Below are 20,694 nucleotides of genomic sequence, written 5' to 3' on the forward strand. Positions count from 1 at the left end.
TATTTTGACGCAAGAAATTAATGAGGCGTATATCTGACTTCCCTAAAGTGCTAATACACAAATGGACAATGATGTTACGCCAGTTTACTTGGCTGCGCAGGAAGGTCACCTGGAGGTTTTAAAGTTTCTTGTCCTTGAGGCAGGTGGATCACTTTATGTACGAGCTCGTGATGGTATGGCTCCGATTCACGCTGCCTCGCAAATGGGTTGTCTCGATTGCCTTAAGTGGATGGTAAGTAGTTGATTTCTCATTTTCTTAAAATATCCACGTATTTTTTATATTTCGTATTGGATAGCAACGGAAAAGTGATGCAGTATGTTTATGATAGTAAATTCAAACGCGAATTAATTTGTATGATAAGTCGATGCCTATAGCATTTTAAGGTAAAAATTGTATTTTATTCAGTTGAGCTTACATACATAGTCGTACATACATACAGCAGTCGTTAACTATTTTGACGGTCGTTTATTTTAACAGGAATGAACAACAAATCAACTCGGTTAAACCAAAATGAACTTTAAACGACTGTTAAAATGTGTTCATTTATTCGCGATGCCGGCTATTGTTCGCAAGGTGCTATATCGTTCGTGCGTTCCATTCTTTACAAAAACCTGTTTGGTCCGGTTGTTGCCTATTGCATGAAAGATTAATGTTCACTCTTTCTCGCACACAGTCTGTGTTGCATGCGCTCTGTCACATGCTCACAAGTATATTTATCTGACTTTAGCTGGTATCGCGAAAGAATTGGTTTAAATTAACAGTCGTTCAAAATTAACCAGAGTCGTTAAAAAATGCTAGAATTTGGCATCGCGAACGCATTGAGTTCATTTGTTAATTTTAACGACTGGTCCTATGCCGCCGTTAATCAAACGACTGTCAAGAGCGTATGCGATACAAATTAACAGTCTTTTAATTATACTGCTCGAATTTTTTCCCCGTGTTTGCCTATATGCGATATCGAGCAGTCGTTAACTGTTTTGACGGTCGTTTATTTTAACAGGAATGAACAACAAATGAACTCGGTTAAACCAAAATGAACTTTAAACGACTGTTAAAATGTGTTCATTTATTCGCGATGCCGGCTTTTGTCTCGTATCGTTTATACCAATTGCGATAAGCGAAACAAAAATTGGTGTAGCATTTATTATAATGGTGCAATTTTGAAAATCTGTTATGCTTTGTGTAATTAATTTTGGTTGTTTTAAATACACAAATGGTTATTATAACATTAAAAGTTGTACTCGTATTGCTGAACGGTTTGAGAGTAATGCAATATAAAATGTGAATATGAATCATAAAATGCATTTAGTTTTTTTACCAGGCTATATGAACAAATGATGTGTGTTGAAAAAAAAATTGTTTAAAATTGTAAGTAACATAAAAAAAATCGTCAGTCTCGCGATACAGATGTCAACTCATACGACTCAACAACTTCATGAGTTCAAGCCTCGAATGGACCCTGCCCCCATACGTAGGACTGACTATCCTGCTATGGTAACAATACAGGGTTTTCGAGGATTATATAGACATGTTAAGCGAGTTGTACATTCGTTCAGGCATATAATAGACTCTTTCAGCGAGATATAGAATTGTTCGGAAGTAGGCGTTGACATGTTCAGCGATTCTGTAGAGCTGTCATTTGTTTTGTTTACACACTGTGCCACAGGGTTCAAATTTTCATTCTTAAAAGTCTTGAAAGTAGCTAATAATCATTCTCCAAGCTGTTTAATACATAAATTAGTTGAAAAAAGCATATTTTTTCGAAAACCGTTTGTTTACATTCTGATGAGAATGATCCAACTTGCAGTCCAAGGGGTACGAAAGTGACAGCTCTACAGTATAATCGAACATGTCTACACCTACTTCCGAACAATTCTATATCTCGCTGAAAGAGTCTATTATATGCCTGAACGAATCTACAACTCGCTGAACATGTCTATAATCTATATAATCCTATATCCTATCCTATCCTAATCTATATAATCCTATCCTAATCCTATATAATAATATAATCCTCGAAAACCCTGTAAGTCACTGATAGCCAAGCCTATTAGTGATACAGGAAGGCTTTGAGCGACAATCGTAGTTGTGTCAAAAAAGGAAAAGAAGTTTTAAATAATGCTGGGTAGTAAAAGCGTGCTTGATATGACGGACGTTTAATAATGACGTTTTCACGAAGAAACTGAAAAAAGCATACACCGAAATTCGTGGACTGCTGAGACATGGTAAAGTTCACTGGGCACAGATTAAACCCATTTCACATTTGGTTTCAAATTGAAGATTGCTCTCTCCTTGCTCTCCCCTGTTTCTCAGCGTTCTTTTCTATCCGGTTTAGAACGTCGTTCTCTTATCCTTTGCTGGTTTCTAGTATGGATTAGTGTTGGCCGTTCCAGTTCGAACCTAGTAAAAAAGTTCCGTTCTTTATGTAGGCCGTTTCGTTCCGATCCTTTATACAAAATCGTTCCGTTCCGTTCCGTTCCGTTCCGTTCCGTTCCGTTCCGTTCCGTTCCGTTCCGTTCCGTTCCGTTCCGTTCCGTTCCGTTCCGTTCCGTTCCGTTCCGTTCCGTTCCGTTCCGTTCCGTTCCGTTCCGTTCCGTTCCGTTCCGTTCCGTTCCGTTCCGTTCCGTTCCGTTCCGTTCCGTTCCGTTCCGTTCCGTTCCGTTCCGTTCCGTTCCGTTCCGTTCCGTTCCGTTCCGTTCCGTTCCGTTCCGTTCCGTTCCGTTCCGTTCCGTTCCGTTCCGTTCCGTTCCGTTCCGTTCCGTTCCGTTCCGTTCCGTTCCGTTCCGTTCCGTTCCGTTCCGTTCCGTTCCGTTCCGTTCCGTTCCGTTCCGTTCCGTTCCGTTCCGTTCCGTTCCGTTCCGTTCCGTTCCGTTCCGTTCCGTTCCGTTCCGTTCCGTTCCGTTCCGTTCCGTTCCGTTCTTTCCGCTAATTCCGTTCTGTTCATTCCGTTCTTTCCGTTAATTCCGTTCCGTTCCGTTCATTCCGTTCATTCCGTTCCGTTCCGTTCATTTCGTTCTTTCCGTTCATTCCGTTCTTTCCGTTCATTCCGTTCCGTTTAATTCGTTCTTTCGTTCGTTCACTCCGTTCCGTTCTGGTCTTTGCCGCTTCAATATTGTTAGCAAGGTGCTATCGTTCGTGCGTTCCGTTCTTTGAAAAAACCGGCTTTGTCCGGCTGTTGCTTGCTGCATGCAAGATAACTGTTCACTCTTTCTCGCATACAGTATGTGTTGCCTGTGCACTCTCCCATGCTCACAGGAATATTCATCGCACTTCGTCGCGTATCGTTTAACTATTAATAACTATTATAAAACTTAAATCTGTACTCATATGGCAGAACGGGTTGGAAAAGATATATTATAATATGCGAGTATGAACAACGCAAAATAAAATGTATTTATTTTTTATACCACGATGTCCACATGATCTTGGAACTCGGCATGATTCCAATATTTGGCCATTCGATTCGAAGCATTCTGTTACATTCGACAACCGTTTGAGTGCCGTGATCTTGTAAACGATTTATGTAAAAAAAACTATTTGTTTTAAATAGTAAGTGAAATTCAAATAATTAGTCAATCTCGTGATACAATCTTCAACTCGTACCACTCAATAACATCGGCATGGGTAAAAGCCTCGAATGGATCGTGGCCCCATACGCTGGGATGATTATGACACTTTGGATGACCCCCCCCCCCCCCCGGATGACAGTTCGGCTTCTAAGCTCTGGGTCGGTTCTTTTGCACCCTAGGTTCACGTTCCGTTCTTTTGGAAAAATAAACTAGTTCCGTTCCGTTCCTTTTTTTTAACGAAATTCCCAACAATAGTATGGATACACATACACACTCTGTGTATGTGATTGATAACAGCGCAAGCCATACTCTCACAGAGATAACCCCAAGCGCCACAGATTAAGCTTAAACGACTGGAAAATCAAATATCCATAAAAAAAACGAAAGCTCCATAGCTTCATTGGTTTGCTCAATAGATGGCGGCGAATTACAACTCATTATTATATTGCTGTCCTTTTCTTGCAATGCGTTTCGACAAGTTTCATCTTATCATGGCCTTTATAGCCTTCTAACTTTCCGAGCAAAAATCTATATCATGTATGATATGATCGTGTGGTCAAGATACGTGGGTAACGACACCAACGACCATTACATAAATCTCACTTACTTCAGTACTGGTCTTGAATATTGGAGTTTAATATTTCAACAATCGAATCGCCGTTCTAGTTTTAGCGATGCATAACTTCAATGCGAAACCATACAACAGTACAGAGGAAATGAGAAAGCTCTCCTCCAAGCGATGAAGCTCAGCTTGTTGGGGTATCCCACCAACAGATAGCGCCACCAGCTTTTTTGCTATTTTTAGAATGCATGAGTCGTTTGCCGTCTGCTAAACGAAGTCTTTCGATATTCCGTTTAGGTTGTAAGCTTGAGTCGTTTAGAACCCGTGTAGTGGTCGTTTAGTGGATTTGTGGCACTTGGGACGGTACTACACCAGCGCCATGAAGCCAGAGAAGGATAGAGATTTTTGGTGAGATGAGAAGTTAATCGTCAAAATTTAAAGAGACAATAATGCACTAGCGGCAAACACATTGAATGAATTGCTTCTCTTCTGCCAAATACATTTTATTGGTATTGGTGCGTTATTTGTACTGGATTGTGGCTATGAATGAATAGCTATGTGTTGGGTGCTGAGCTGTTTCGTTGCAGATACATCTTCAATGAACGCACTCGAATTTTAACATGACAAGTTTAGCCTTCCGTAATAACTTTTTGCACACCGTTTATTGGCCCGTGGGGCAAACGGACACTCCGGTAGTGCACCATACAGTATAATATCAACCCTATGGAAACAGCTTAACACTATAGGTATTTATTATAGACAGATGTTATTGGATCAAGGTGGATTAAAAATATCAGGAGGTGGATAAGAGCCTTTGGGGGGTCGCCATAGTTGAGGGACTTTACGTCATTTTAAAACCGTTAACTAATGGTTTCCGCACACAAAACATAGCAAATAGAACAGATTTCTTTGTTACTACGTGCATTTTTGTGTGTCTATTGATTTTATCGAAAAAAGGAGATATAATAACAAAAGATTTGATGCTTTGTTTCGGCACGAAATTTAAAATCATATGAGTAAGAGTTCTAATCTCACTAAAATCGTCCAGGTGTCTCGTAGATAATTAGGAACATATATGTTAAAACAGAAAAAATAAATGATATCTTAGTTTTAATCATCAAACATGTTTAATTATATAAGATTACATCAAACACAATCAATTATATAATAAATTTACGAAATCATACAAAGTAACTCACTTCAATCGATGTTTTATTGTAAAATAACAACTCGCAAAACCCAAAATATATTTTTAAAGTATATTTAATCGAAAAAAAGTGGTAGATAAATTAAAAGAACCAATTAAATAAATGTAAACAAAGTTTGAATCCTGGGGACTTTACGTCAAATGACGAATTGTCAAAATGCACTAGATTCCACCACCTGATCTTATTAATCTATGTCTTAACTGAAAATGTCTTAACTTTTCAATTTAAAATGCAATGTGTAGTGGGTTACTTAGTGTCATAACCAGCCCGTACAGCAAGTTATCGTATGAGTCACCCTGACATGAGGTAGCTATCAAAAACCGTCAAACGGGGAATGGGAGAAAAGTGCGCCAAGAAAAGCAGCGTCACTTTGAACATACGAAGAGCGTTTGTAAGCAGAATACCACAGAAATAAAAGTTCATGCATTATAATTACGATACTTAGGTTAAGCGGTTTTATTTATGTATATTATATATACTCAACAACAATCAGTTTCACACAAGAGAGAGAGATTCGTTTTTCTCATTCAATAAACTATTGTTTAATTTTGTTTGAATTGAAAATGTGTGATTATAGCGCATAAACAATATTCCATGGATACTTTAAAGTTATCCATATATCAAGTGAGCAAGTGAAAAAGCGTAATCATGGCAGGTGATCTTAAACCTGCGCTCCAGTTCCGTTCTTTTTCTCTAGACTTTCATTCCACTAGTCTGGTGGAGCCAAAGAAGGTTCAACGCCTGACCTGAACTCGCTGCACCAGCAGGTCGATGTCACTTATGCTTCATTGCACCGACTCTCCCGTACCACGGGTCGAACTTGATTTCGATTCCGACCTAACGCTCAAGCTGCATCCCTGGGTCGGAATCGATTGCGATAGACACGCATCCGACTCCGAGGTGCGTCGTGAAATGAATCTTTTGACACAGTACTGGTCCACTTTACTCAAACACATAGTTTGACATACACATAGTGTTCAAAAGTGTTATATATGTATGTATTTCCAGGAATTTTGTGCTGTAGTGTAGAGCGTATGGAAAAAACAAACCTTAGATATTTGTGTTAGATACCTTAGACGTTGTGTTTGATTTTTTAAGATGTTCTTAAGAACTGTAGCGGGGGCTCTGAAAAGAGTCGATTATGTGCTTTTTTGTTTTATCCAGCTGGGTGTTTTTGCTTGGAGTTCTATGCCACGCATGTGCATAGGAGCTGTTGTTAGAATGATTTTTTTTTAAACATATATATATTTGCGAGTAAAGTCTAATGCTTATGAACTAATTTATGTACAAAAACAGAATGACGCAGGGAAAAAAACATAACATATAGTTATGCGAGGGACATATTAAGTCTTATAAAAAAACATTTATTTTTCTTAATCAACCTAATGCGTCTATCGCTGGTGAGTTACAATTCTGAACTGACTTAAACTCCCTAGTCCTAACTAGCTCGAGCCTAAGCCTATTGCGCCGATGTTTCACGATGTCATCTTCGGGCGGATGTTCTACGACGGTTGTCTTCGGGCGGATGCTCCACGACGGTTGTGTTCGGGCGGATGCTCCACGACGGTTGTCTACGGGTAGATGCTGGTGATCGCTGCTCCATCGGGCATGGCACATTTTATGCTAGCTCAGCATAAAATGTGTTCTGCGATGTTTCGCTGTGCCGAACCATGGGAGGGTGCTATGATGATCTTGTGGTGTGGTTCTCGCGAGAGGAAGTAGATGTCTGCTTTGCTTCCGTTTAGCTGGAACTACACCCTATGTGTGTAACATAACTCCTCCGGGGGTAGATTGAAGTTCGTCCTCGAAGTTCTCGCTGGGTGGTGTCTTCTTGACTTTGCGCGATCTTCTGATGATTGCTGATTCAATGGTGATATTCGTGTATTTTCTTGTTTTTATGTACACGAATACAATGATCGTCAGTATTGCTATTGTAATAGTTATGCTTCCAAATATTGTGAAAGTAATTTTCACATGAGAATACTGCTTTAATGCGATATGTTCGAGATGTTTTCTGTTGGAAATCATTTCATTTTGGATTTTTGTAATGTTTGTTGTTTCTATGATATTCCAATTTACTGTAAGGTTGGGGAAAGCTCCTAGTACTTCTCTTGCACTTGTTGTTGTTTCTTCTGACGTGAAGGTGTGGTTATCAATTGATATTGTGCAATTATTGAATGTAAGAATGAAGTTCCCGTTAAGTATTCGATCGTGCGGTCCACAGTTCGATTTTACTTGCGAATTTTTTACGTTATTCAGCAAGATTTTATTGTTCGTAACGAGAGTGACCATTGTTTTGTCGTCTTCAATAGCTTGGCAGTTGCTTTCTTTGCCATCTAATATTGGCATGAGGCAGGTGTCTTTGAACGGTTTTGTGTATTCGCCTAGCTGCACCAAGTCGAATGGTTTGTTTGTTAAAAATATTCCTTGTTTGCTCATAATGATGTATTGTGGTATGTTAACTATAGTTGAATCGTTTAAGGTGAGCGGTACGATTTGGAATATTTTACAATTATTTTCGACTTTGGGAATTTCCAATATGTAAAACAACATCTTTTCTTTTATAGCAATTTTTGGTATTGCGTATTTCAAGGCTTCTTCTGGAAATTGCGTTTGAATACCTTGGTTGTTGATTATCGTTTCGATAGCAAGTATCTCGTTAATGGATAGCAGTTTACTATTCGTTAGTTGTATACGTGTTCGTAGGATTGCATCTTCTATGTCTTCTAAAATGCGGTTAGTTGCATCCATGTATACTAGTAAAGTAATTGCATCTATTTCTTATAACAATAGCTTTTCTTTAGTTGAGTGTTTTTCTATCAGCAAGTTGATCGTTACAGTCATTTCGGCAATTTTGTTATTAATAACATTGTTAATGTTGATTTGTGCATTGTTTTCACTGATCAGGTCGTTTAGTGTTTTGTTGATGATTCGAAGGTCTTCGGCGTCTGGTGTACCCGCAAGCCATTTCCATGCTGATCCTAGCATATCCCAACGCTTGTGACGGTTTCTTGAAGGCGCTAGCTGGTTAAGTCTATCTTTGATTTCCTTACTCCTTTCTATTATTAAGTTTGATATAGGGAGTTTCTTATTGACTTTTCTTGCTATCTCTTCAAATTTAATTACATTGTGTTCGATATTTGTCATATTGATTGGATGTATGATTTTCATTATACCGTTTTGAATTTTACATTCTTGCTTCTCTATGAGTAGTACGGGATCCTGATTGAGATTCCTGATTTGGAGAGATGCACCATGAACGTAAGTTATTAGGATGGTCATCAATATTAGTTTTTGCATCTAAAAAGATAAAGATTTTATTCGTTTAATTTTGTTTTTGTTTCTTTTGATATTCTTAAAATTTTTAAACGTTCTTGTGTTATTTTGTAAAACTTTTGTTGGATTTGCCCTGGGGTCTAACTTTTTCCTAATGTTTGGTTTAACATAAACTTCATTGTTTTCTTCAAGGTCTGGGGGTTCTTCTTTTTGTTCATTTCGCTTGATTTGGATTAGTTTAGCATTTTCTAAGTTTTCTTTTACTTTCTTGAATAACTCCTGAATATTTTCATTTCGCCTGTTTGTTTGGTTAAAAACAATTTCATTTGGGGTAAATTTTGTTGACGAATGTACCGAGCTATTATATAAAGATACTGCTAACAGTATTTTTTCTTCGGTATTTAAATCGGGAAACTTGTGTTTATTTGTGTTAAATACCTCGATGATTGTGGAATGAGTTTTTCTACTTGACCATTTGATTCTGAGCAAGAGGCATAAACTAATTCAACATTCAGGTTAGCTAAATAGTTTTGAAGTTGTATAGATCTGAAGGTCGTCTCATGATCTGTTACTATTTGTGTAGGGATTTCGTATGTTGAAAAATATTGTGCTAATGCATTTTTAACATCGGTTAGATTTTTCGTTTCGATTTTTATAAGTTGAGCATGTTTTGAAAATGAATCCACTAGTGAAAGGAAGTTTTTATTATCGATTTGAAAAATATCCATGTGAACGCGTTGAAACGGTGTTTCAGTTACTGGTCTAGGGGATAATTTTATATTGTATGGTTTCCTTTCATATTTATGTATATTACAGATTCTACATAAATTGCATACTTTTTGATTTTGGATATCATTTTGGGGAAAAAATAAGCTCTTTTTAATTGATTTTCAACTTCAGTTATTCCTCTATGAGCTCTATCATGTTCTTTGGAAACAATAGCGTCTTGTCTGTTTTCATTGGTTACATCTTGTACAATTTTCTGAGTGAGAACAAAATGTCCTTTTTGATTAAAAATTTTACGGTATACAGACTGTACCAATGGAATTATCTCTTCCGGTGCCATTATTGCAGATTGTTTATTGTTGTGAAAAGCTATCAGTTTTTCTTTAATATCTGATTCATCAAATTGAGGTTTACAGATAACTACTCTTCGAAAATTAGGAAAGGGACTTTCTGTAATTGTTGAATCGATATGAGAAATTTTAAATATTATTTGGTTACGATAATTATTAATGGGTCTTTCTGAAAAGTGAATGAAATAGTTGTCAGAAGTTTCAGCTGAATGAACTGTATCTGCATCACTTTCGGATGTTGGTGGGTTATTATGTTGAGAATCTGAAATGGAATTTGTTTCGTTAGCATTCATATCCATTGTGAGATGGTTCTTCCGTTCTTCAAGTGGTGCCTTGTTTTTGTTTCTGAAAGACAGGAAATGGTATTAGTTTCATCTTTTCGACTCAAAGCGTCAGCAACAACGTTTGCTTTTCCTTCTTTGTATTGTATATCGTAGTCAAAGTTTTCTAGTTCCAATCTCCATCTAAGAATTTTAGAATTTCTGGTGGAAGTTTTAATAAATGTCAACGGTTTGTGATCCGTTATCAATGTGAATTTTTGACCATAGAGATATGGATAGTATTTATTTACTGCCCAAATTATTGCTAAGGCTTCTTTTTCTGTTGTAGAATAATTATTTTCTGTTTTATTTAATGATCTGCTTGCGAATGCAATTGGTCGTTCTATTTTGTCTTGTACTTGTGATAGTACTGCTCCTAATGCATAGTTGCTTGCATCCGTCGTTAGGATAAATGGTAGGTTGAAGTTAGGGTATGAAAGTATTTGGTCCGATGTCAAGATGTTTTTAAGTTTCTCGAATGCTTGTGTGTAATTTGTATCTTTAACATTTACTGTTTCTTCTTTTTTAGGTATTGTGTCAAAGGTTTGGCAAGTTTCGAAAAGTCTTTAATAAAACGTCTGTAATATCCTATCAGTCCAAGGAATTGTTTAATTTCTTTCTGGTTGGTTGGGAGTTTCCAGTTTTTTATTTTTTCTATTTTAGTTGGGTCTGGTTTTATCCCTTCTGCTGTTATTACATGTCCTAGGAATTCTGTTTCTTTTTTAAGAATTCACATTTATCAAGCTGAATTTTCAAATTAAATTCAGATAATCGTTTCAATATAATTGAAATATTTTGAAAATGATGTTTTAAATTGTTACCAGTGATTATTATGTCATCTAAATAGACATAACAAAATTTTCTTATAAATTCTTGAAGTATGTTATTCATTGCTCTTTGGAATGTGGCAGGAGCGTTTTTGAGACCAAAAGGCATTCTTGTAAATTCAAAATGACCTTTGTCTGTAGAAAAAGCGGTTTTTGCACTGTGTTTTGGATCCATTTCGATTTGATGAAATCCAGATTTCAAATCTAGTGTTGTGAAATATTGTGATTTTCCTAGAATATCTAAAATGTCTTCGATTTGTGGAATAGGAAATTTATCATCGATGGTTTTTTCATTAAGTTTACGATAATCTATGACGACTCTAATTTTCTTTTTACCAGAAGCGTCTGTTTTTTTCGGTACAACCCAAATTGGTGACGAATATGGACTTGATGAGGGCTGTATAACACCTGTTTTTAGCATTTCTTGAATCTGTTCCTCTACATCTTTTTAAAGTGATGAGGATATCTGTAAGTTTTGTGTAGGTCGGCATATTATCATTAGTGATAATTTTATGTTTTACAGCTGTAGTGCAGGTCAGCTTTTAGTTTTCCCGTAGTAAAACATTTTTGTTTTCGAGAATGATTTGATATAATTTTTCTTTTTCGAAATTTGAAAGGTGGCTTGTGCGAATAATTTTATCTAGAGTTTTTTCATTGATAGCATCGTTATATTCTATTGGAATAGGAGTTATAGTTTCAAAATTATTAACGTTGATATTAAGTTCTTTGTCATAGGATTTTATTTTCTTTTTACTGCTCAGGATTTTAACTATAGTTTTGTTGTCACTGGCATTGTAAAGACCTGGTTCAATAACGGTGTCATTATCAAATTTTTGGAAGGTTGGGACTAGCCAATCTCCGTCTGTATTTGTTTTTACTTCGATGTTATGTGAGTATAGTTTTTTTGCCGGATAATATTTTTTAAATGGTATTTCAATATTTTCAATTTCTAGTTGTTCTTTTTTGTAATTAATAATGGCATTGTTTCTAGCCAAATATTCGGATCCTAAGATTCCGTCGAAAAAGTGATGGAAGTTTAGTTCATAATAGGTTTGGCAAGGAAGGTTATAGCCAATAAGATTTGCTTTGCCTTTCTTCTCAATGGTGTGCTTTCCTGAAATATTTTTTATCGTTATATTTTCAGTACTTTCGCAATTTCTTACTATTCCTGGGCGAATGACATTTTTGTTCGCTCCAGTGTCTATTAATATTTTTATGGTTTGTTGGGTTATACTGTTTTGACTTGTTAGGTAAGGAAGGTAGTCTACGTTTTTTCTGGGTTTATTATTCCCCAACAAAAATTTATGTCGATATTTTCTTCTTCATCTGATTCCGAATCAGACGGTACTTCGTTGGAGCACACTTCATTGTTATGAAGTTGCTTCCGGTTGAGGGTCAACTTACTTTTAGTTGATTCCACTTCCATGGGTTGTGGAAATTTTTCTTTTTTGCTCTCATATTTTTCGTTGCCATGATTTGGTGAATATCTATCTCTCGTTTTATATTCTTGATTTTTGGGTTTTTGAATCTGATTTTTGGATTGAGATGGTTGTGTCGAATCGATACGATTCGCGACATTTTCCGAACATTTAAATTTGCATACGAAAGCGTATGCTGCTTCCAAATCCTTGGGAGTAGCTGCTTGCGCATAACCGAAATAAGGTTGTTTTAGGCCAGCTAAAAATGCTGCTAAACCATCCTCTTCAATAAAATCATTTATAGCGTCCCAATTTTTTCGATATTTCTCGTTCTGTTTAGCTTGGGTTTTTATACTTTGCATGATCTCATTGATTTTATTGTAATATTTGTGAATGCTCATATTATCAGTCATTTTAGTTTGCCAAAGTTGACTTTTATAATAGGTAATCTCTTGTCGATCTCCTAAGGCGTTTAAGAGAATCTCTTTTATTCCTAGAAAAGTATTAGGGTTTCCAGCAAGACAAATTATATCTTTTGCTCTTCCTTCTATTTTATTTATTACGGCTGTAACAAATATTGACATTTGTTGTTCTGACACGATGCCATGAAAAATCTGTAAGGTGCTTTCGGCTGTGTTTAGCCATGATGCTAATTGTTTTCTATTACCGTCGAATTTCGGTAATGATTTTATCGGGTCAGGGATTTTGCATAGAGATTCGTATGAGTCCAATCTTAGTTCTCCTGTCGTTTGTCTCGATTGATTAGCTTGCAAATTCTGCACAACTTGTCGCAGAGCAAGAATTTCATTTTGCAATGATTCCATTTCCATTTCGTTTAAGTTCAACGAATTGACTAATGGAATATCCGATTTAAGTGGAATATGTGAATACTCTTCGGAGTGTTCCGAACTAGAGTTTTCCGTATCCGAATCGGTGTTGCCAAGTTTTTTACTGAACAGTTCCCTTGCTTTCTTTAAAGCGTTTTGTGTTTTGGGTAACTTCGGCATTAACTTGTTTTGTTTTATCTGGTATCGCGGGCCCTATCTGGTAGTACTCCCTACGATGTCACAAATTTCGTCTATCTTGTAGTGCGAAAATTGTGTAAAAGTAACACCTATCTAATAGTATGTATACTTTCTACTTGCACGGTATATCTGGTAGTGCCTTGCAAGGACGTGAATGTCACAAACTTGTACACTCGCGATTTTCGTTTGTAAGTAATTGTCACCAAATACTTACGTTTTGCTGTCGTGTCGCGGGTTCGTGCTAACTTTATACTTGAAGCGCGGGGGATCCTCAACTCCTCGGCGGAATGTTTCCTTTGGTGCTCTGGATGCTTTTTTTTTTTTTGCGGGATCGCTTCGACGAAATTTGTTAGATTCCGCCTTTCCACTTTTAACACTTTAAGAATTAAGAATTAACACTCCGGACGGCTGCGCCAGTTATGCGAGGGACATATTAAGTCTTATAAAAAACATTTATTTTTCTTAATCAACCTAATGCGTCTATCGCTGGTGAGTTACAATTCTGAACTGACTTAAACTCCCTAGTCCTAACTAGCTCGAGCCTAAGCCTATTGCGCCGATGTTTCACGATGTCATCTTCGGGCGGATGTTCTACGACGGTTGTCTTCGGGCGGATGCTCCACGACGGTTGTGTTCGGGCGGATGCTCCACGACGGTTGTCTACGGGTAGATGCTGGTGATCGCTGCTCCATCGGGCATGGCACATTTTATGCTAGCTCAGCATAAAATGTGTTCTGCGATGTTTCGCTGTGCCGAACCATGGGAGGGTGCTATGATGATCTTGTGGTGTGGTTCTCGCGAGAGGAAGTAGATGTCTGCTTTGCTTCCGTTTAGCTGGAACTACACCCTATGTGTGTAACATAACTATATTTTATAACGTTAGACAACAATTGAGTACACCTAGATCAATCATACCATCGTTGTTACCAACGATGTGGATGATATAGTTTGCAAACAAACGCAAAACACCTATTCTCTGTTCAGTACTAACTCCGGCTAGTACTGGGAATTGCAAACAGTTAAAAGAACGAGCACAACCTGGAGCTAACGCAGTAATTTTCTGTTGCAATAGCTCCCAAGCCGCAGAAACTCTTCTGCAACATGAAAATTTATGCTCCAGGGTTTCCACGAACGGACAAAACAGACATGAGTTGGTAACAATTCGCCCCATTCGGAAAAGGAGATCGCGTGTTGGAATTTTTCCGTTGACCAGTAGGAAAAGTGTCGAACGTTGAAGCGATGATAAGGCTGGACAATTGACGTTTCTCCAGATCCTTCTCCAGCTGTGTTGTCGTGTCTCACGCACTATCTTAGCGTCTGGTAATCTGCTCGTAAGCATACGCCGCAACAGCCGAGACGATGGCCTTTGACCGTACTCTGGTGGCACGTACGCAAGTTGTTTGATCACGTTTCTCAGGCAGGGATATGTAGTCGGAATGCTTGAGAGATCCGGTGGATTACCGGCCCTGATGATGTGTGGCTCACCGATTGCTAGGCACTCTCGTTCTGCAACATACCTGTTCGTCAAGAGAACATGAACTGTAACTGCTGGTATGTGCAGATTCAGACCACCTCGCTTCCGTGGTAGTGCCAGCTGATGAAGTGGGATCCGGATTCCTCCAGTGCCATGCCACAGAAAGGAACCAATAACACTAGTGACCTTCGCAATGTCCAATGCTCTGGCGCCACAAACTGACGCCACGTACCACAGCTTCGGTAGCAGGAAGGTGTTGAGAAGGTATACCTTCTGCACAAGATTTAAATCTCTCATGCGATGCAGCCACACTAGAGATCTAAAGTGCTGGATTACGACGTCCCAATTCTGTCCCATGTCATCTCGGATGTTATTCGAAAATAGAATTCCGAGCAGTCGAAGCCGTTGAACAGTGTGTAGCCATGGGACAGATACTATTGTGGAAGCACTAACGATTCCTACGTCGAGTGCGTTGGTTTTGTCCACGTTGAGACGAGCACCAGAGACACTTCCAAATGCCTCAAATAGTTCCCGCACACGCTCGATTTTGTCAGGAGAGGTTGTCACCACAGAGATGTCGTCGGCATATGCATTGACCAGGTCATCCTGATCGCAACAAATACCTTCTAATCTTGTGATGAGGGGTTGAAGGTAGAGGATAAAAAGGTGCATGGAAAGGGGATCTCCCTGACGGACGGAACGAAGGATCGGGAAGGAAGGAGAGAGGATTCCATTGATAAGGATACGGGAGGTGGACCGTTCACCAATTGTTCTCAAAAGCCCTACTAGCCCCGAATTGGAACCCCAAGAGAGCATGTTGTTGAAGAGAAAGTCTCTATTGACGCGATCAAAAGCATGTGAAAGATCGAAGGAGACAAGCTTACCACACTTTCGTTTCCTCTGCAAATCTACCACCCTCTCCTTAACGAAAAGAACAGCCTGAAAAATGTTGCATGGTTTATTACAACACTTTTGCGCTGTCGAGACTATCTCCCACCTACCGATGATGCCATCGATTCTGTGTTTGACAATCCGCGACAGAAGCTTGTAATCTACGTTAAGGAGTGATATAGGTCGAAATGCAGACATGGTTGTCCCACCTCCCCTTTTCTTAACCAGCACTATGACCCCGTCAACGAAACTTGGAGGAATCTCTCCTAAGAGAGCCTCATTGAGCACGAGCAGAAGCTCACGCTGAATGGTGCTGAAGGCGCGGAGATAAAACTCTCTTGGTATTCCATCCGGGCCGGGGGACTTCCGCGAAGCTGATCTTTTAATTGCATCGAAAAGCTCACAAGAAGTGATCTCGTCCATGCAACGATTGTTGGTTTCACAGTCCTCGGGAATAACGCGTGTGCTTGTGAATGTGTTGTCTGTAATTGTGTTGGGTGTATCGTATGTCGTGTAAAGATTTCTAAAGAAGCCCTCAATATGAACATTTATTTCGTGAGGCTCAGTTAAGTGCGAACCGTCATCTAATGTAAGCTTGTCGATCACCGTTCGCCTTTTCCTCTGCTCCTTTAACTGGAAAGTTGAAATACTTTCGCCACATAGACGTGTTTCGTTTATGCGGGCGAAGTCCTCAGAAAAACGCCTTTGGAGCATTAGCATTTTTCCTTTCACACGATTGATATTTACTAACTCACATGGGTCAGAAAGATATCTCTCGTATGCGGACTTCAACTCTCTGTAAAGGAGTTCATGATGCAAGCGGAAACGATTTTATTTTAGGCTTCGCGAGCTCAACCCACCACTGCATCCACGAGCCGTATTTTTTTCGCTGTCTGGTCCAATAGTTCCACTTGCATCTGAACTCCCCCAGATTTTGTTCGGATAGCACGTGTGGTCTCAGTTGCCAATAGCCGTTGCTGCGCATACGACTCGGCGCAATTGGTAGGCAGAGACGAACGGTGAGAGCCTTGCAATCCGAAAAGGAAAGGACATGCATACCGGTCGCTCTTAACTGTGTTTTCAGTGAGGAAGAAACATAACACCGATCGATACGTGATCCAGAACCACTGGTGACATAAGAATACTCCACCTCGTTTCCTCGGAGAGCCTCCCAGCTGTCACACAAACCCATGTTATTTACCGCGTTTCGCAAAGAAAGGCTGAAATTTTTCGCGCCCGTCACATCCTTCCATTCCAACACACAGGTGAAGTCGCCCGGGAGAAAAACATGATCACATGCATTCTGCAGATAGAATGGTAACGTTTGTTCGAAAAAATCCTCCCTCTCCGCTCTCCGCTGACTCCCTGATGGAGCGTAAACATTGCATAGGGTGGCATTACTCTCAAGCCGAAGACAAATTAGACGTGAATCCAAGCTGCGTTCAACATGAGAGAATTTTAGGTGGTCACGTAAAGCAATCGCCGTACCTCTCTCCACCACGTTAACATTGCTAATTACATTGTATCCAGGAATCGAGAGATCTGCACAACACACTTCCTGAAGAAATATGATGTCCAAGTCCATCGTCCGGATAAACGTCCTGAGGGCTTCTAATTTTGTCGCATTAGATATTGCATTAATGTTAATAGTTGCTAAATTATAGCTACCATTAACACCACGATTTGTTTTGTTTGTATCCATTGCGACAAAATTAAAATCATGGTTGTGTAGTTGTGAGCCGCTTGGGAGGCCGACCAGGCTTGCGCTTGGTCACGCTCGTAAAGCTAAGTGTTGATGAACTTGAGGCGTCACTCTCGTTATCCGTCTCCGGAAATTGTTTGCGTTTTACCGCAAACTGTTCATCTAAGGAGCAGATGGTAAAGGAGGAGGAAGGAATTATGAGCGGTGCTTTGAACATTACCGCCGTGCAGTCCACTCTCATGTGTTCGTTTGCCGTGGCGGCTAGAACAGTGGCATCAGTAGCGGCAGCGGCAGCAGAAGCAGCAGGTGCAGCGGCAGCAGAAGCAGCAGGTGCAGCGGCAGGAGCAGCGGCAGGAGCAACAGCAGCAGCAGCGGCAGGAGCGGCGGCAAGAGCGGCGGCAGGAACAGCGGCAGGAGCGGCAGCAGGAGCGACAGCAGGAGCGACAGCAGGAGCGTCGGCAGGAGCAGCGGTAGGAGCGGCGGCAGGAGCGTCGGCAGGAACAGCGGCAGGAGCGGCGGCAGAGGCTGTGGCTGACGTAACTGCAGCATGCATAGCAACCACCGTAGTGCTTGAAGCAGAATAATTAAAATTCGCTTTTCCTTGGGGTTGCTCTTCCCTGGCTTTTTTGTTCGGTTTCGGGCTTGAAGGCCGAACGTTAGAAACCGGCACGACCGGGATGACCAGTCGGTTAGCTATTTTTGATGCGCCTGCTGGACGTTGCGGTGCTGTGTTTTGAGCAGCACTTGACGAGGGCGGTGTTGTATTAGTAAGCGTAGTGATTCTTACCTTTCCTCTACGTCCGCGTCCTTTAGTGTTAGTGCCTGCCACTGATGGTGAAGTTGTAACTTCTATTGGTGTGGGAGTCTGCCGTACGGCTCCAGCGTATGATTTTTCGTTGTTCCGAAAGTGACACACGCGGTTTTGGATGCAGCTGAGACCGTAGTGTACGGCTTCATTGCAGTGACGACACGTTTGTTGTTGTCCTCGGTAGATCACCCCTGTCACCTCTCCGCACACAGTGATGAAAGATGGTATGGGCTTAGCCAGTTTAATGTGGACAATGCGCACACCCGACGGGATCCCAGCTAGCCGCGTTTCTGCGCCCCAAACGCCGGGAACAATCGTGAGTACCTCACCAAAACCGCCCAGTTCAGCAACAACATCTGCGTCGGGAATCCCTGGTGGCAGATCGCGCACTTTCACCTCCGTCGCATCATCCACCATCTCGATTGCGATCTTGTGCTGCTTCCCCTCGTGCGTGACGAAGTGTTTCCCGTTGTGCTCGTTCACTATGGCCAATGCACGTTCGAGTGCTGGCATGGTAACATATACTGCACTTTGTGCAGTGTTCCGTTGCACCATCGAGACATCCGCGCCAGTTTTAAGAACGGTAAACAGAAAATCTGCCGTTTCGTCTAGCGTTGGTCTAATAGGAGCTTCCGAATAATCGATACGGAAGGTGTTACTTCCGTACCGCTGAAACTTGCTCATGATGACTTGCAAATTGGTCAAAACACGTCCTCTCACTTTGACGTTTACAAGCGTACTGAATAATGGTTGACCAGAAAAGCGTGCTACTTGCTTAGTCGCTTTTGTTAAGAATGCCTGGCATCATCGCAGCTGACAATCACCGAGTGACGCAATCTGCGCCCTGACAGTTTTGCCGCGTTTTGAATTGTCAAGCAACAAGCCGAAGCGTCGTGTGAGAATGTTTTCGCTAGGAGATCGAGAACAGAGCACATGCGAAAAAGTTTACAGCAAATATCAAATATTAAAAAAACATCAAAAAGTGCCGCGTTAGATTTCGAATCATTTTTCTTATTTCGCTTAACAGCTGTATTTATACTATGTAGTTTAGTTGATGGTGTATGTGATGATGGTGGTTGATGGTGGTGTATTGACTATCTGGCTGCGTGATAATGAATTAAGTCTCAAAAGCCTGTATAGGCCGGCATGTCCGCGTAGGACGTTACGCCAAATAGAAGAGGCAAGTTGCTATAATTGGGACCGAACGATATTAAACACAACAAGACGTTAAATTAAATTTCTAGACCTTTTGGTGAACTATTTCAACGCACTTTAACTTGTTCGTTTTCTCAAAGCGGTACGTAAAGTATTGTGACCAAAGGTTGTAACTTGTTTTGTAAGTGCAGATAGTGGAAGTGTTTAAAAAGTGAGCAAATGTGATTTTTAAAGACATTAGTCAGGTGGACCCTCTAATTCCTAGACTTGGACATACCAGGAATGGTTTAACGATGAGGAAGGAGAGTAAATGTATCTTGTTCTGTTTACTGCATATGTAGAAGGTATGCCGCTACCAGACCCGTTCATAGTCGACAATAGTCTACAACAGCATGTTGGGCGACCGGTAGAAGGTAACCTAATTAATACAGGGTTTTACAAATCATTTTGCGATGTGTGCTGCATATTTTGTCGAGCACGAAATTCATTTTGACCCCTAATGCGTACTGGTCCAATATTAATTTAATCCGGCCCAAGTTCAATTTCGAAAGCCCTATCGAGGTGCAGGTTTTCCTTTGTTTTCTACATTATTTTACACATTTTGACACATGTTTTGCACAAAAACGGAAAGAGGAAGACTTAAGTTTTAGAATGATGTGTCGTTTGATCAATAACTCGTTTTATTCACTGAGTAATTAGCGTTTGAAAACGCACTCAAAAATTTTTTACATTTACATTTATTTAACGAAATAATACCAATTCTACCAATTCTTTCCTCCTCCGTATTGCTGCAACCCGTGTCCCCTTTGTTATCTGGTTTGACCCACTTCAAGTGATTTCCCGTACATATTATCCTAAACCCATGCTTTGCCTTGATTGTGCTCACTATGGTCATACCAGGCTGAGATGTAAATATCGTGGTATCACTGTCCATGGCGAATGCACTGCTCCACTGGAATGTGTTAATTGCAAGGCCACCACAGTTCGTTTGACAAATCCTGCCTATCTTATCTCAAAGAACAGGAAGTCATTAAATATAAAATTGACTACAACGTGTCTTTCTTTGAAGCAACGTGTCTTTCTTTGAAGCAAGAAAATACATAGATTCACAACTACATAAACAAAGCGCAGTTCAACCAAGTCTCACAATCCCTGAAGTTGTGTCCCCCAATCCACAAACTAATGTTGCCCCTTCCATTAAACCCGATTCTGGAGACGAAGAAATTGTCAATTTAAAAAAAAATGAAATGAAGAACTTTTGAAAAAATTCACTCCATTTGTTGCCACTTGTGATGTGCGTTTCGGAGCGCAGCAACGGCTTCGGAGCCGGCTCCTACTCTTTCCCGGAACCGGGTCCGCACCAACGGTTCTGGTGCTAATCT

General features: G+C 40.1%; 1 protein-coding gene across 8 annotated transcripts in view; it reads left to right on the plus strand.

Moving 5' to 3' along the window:
* LOC120905878 overlaps nt 1-20,694 on the plus strand; it is a 110,305-nt gene that overhangs the window by 28,804 nt on the left and 60,807 nt on the right. For 7 of the 8 annotated variants that reach the window (XM_040317157.1, XM_040317160.1, XM_040317161.1 and 4 more), the window contains exon 4: nt 49-232. In XM_040317157.1, the coding sequence (XP_040173091.1) occupies nt 49-232 (184 nt within the window). Of the gene's footprint in view, nt 1-48; nt 233-18,043; nt 18,474-20,694 lie in introns of those variants that run through there. The other variant, XM_040317163.1, reaches the window with a different exon arrangement.

This window comes from Anopheles arabiensis, chromosome X (genome assembly GCF_016920715.1).
Source record: "Anopheles arabiensis isolate DONGOLA chromosome X, AaraD3, whole genome shotgun sequence".
Classification (NCBI taxonomy): domain Eukaryota; kingdom Metazoa; phylum Arthropoda; class Insecta; order Diptera; family Culicidae; genus Anopheles; species Anopheles arabiensis.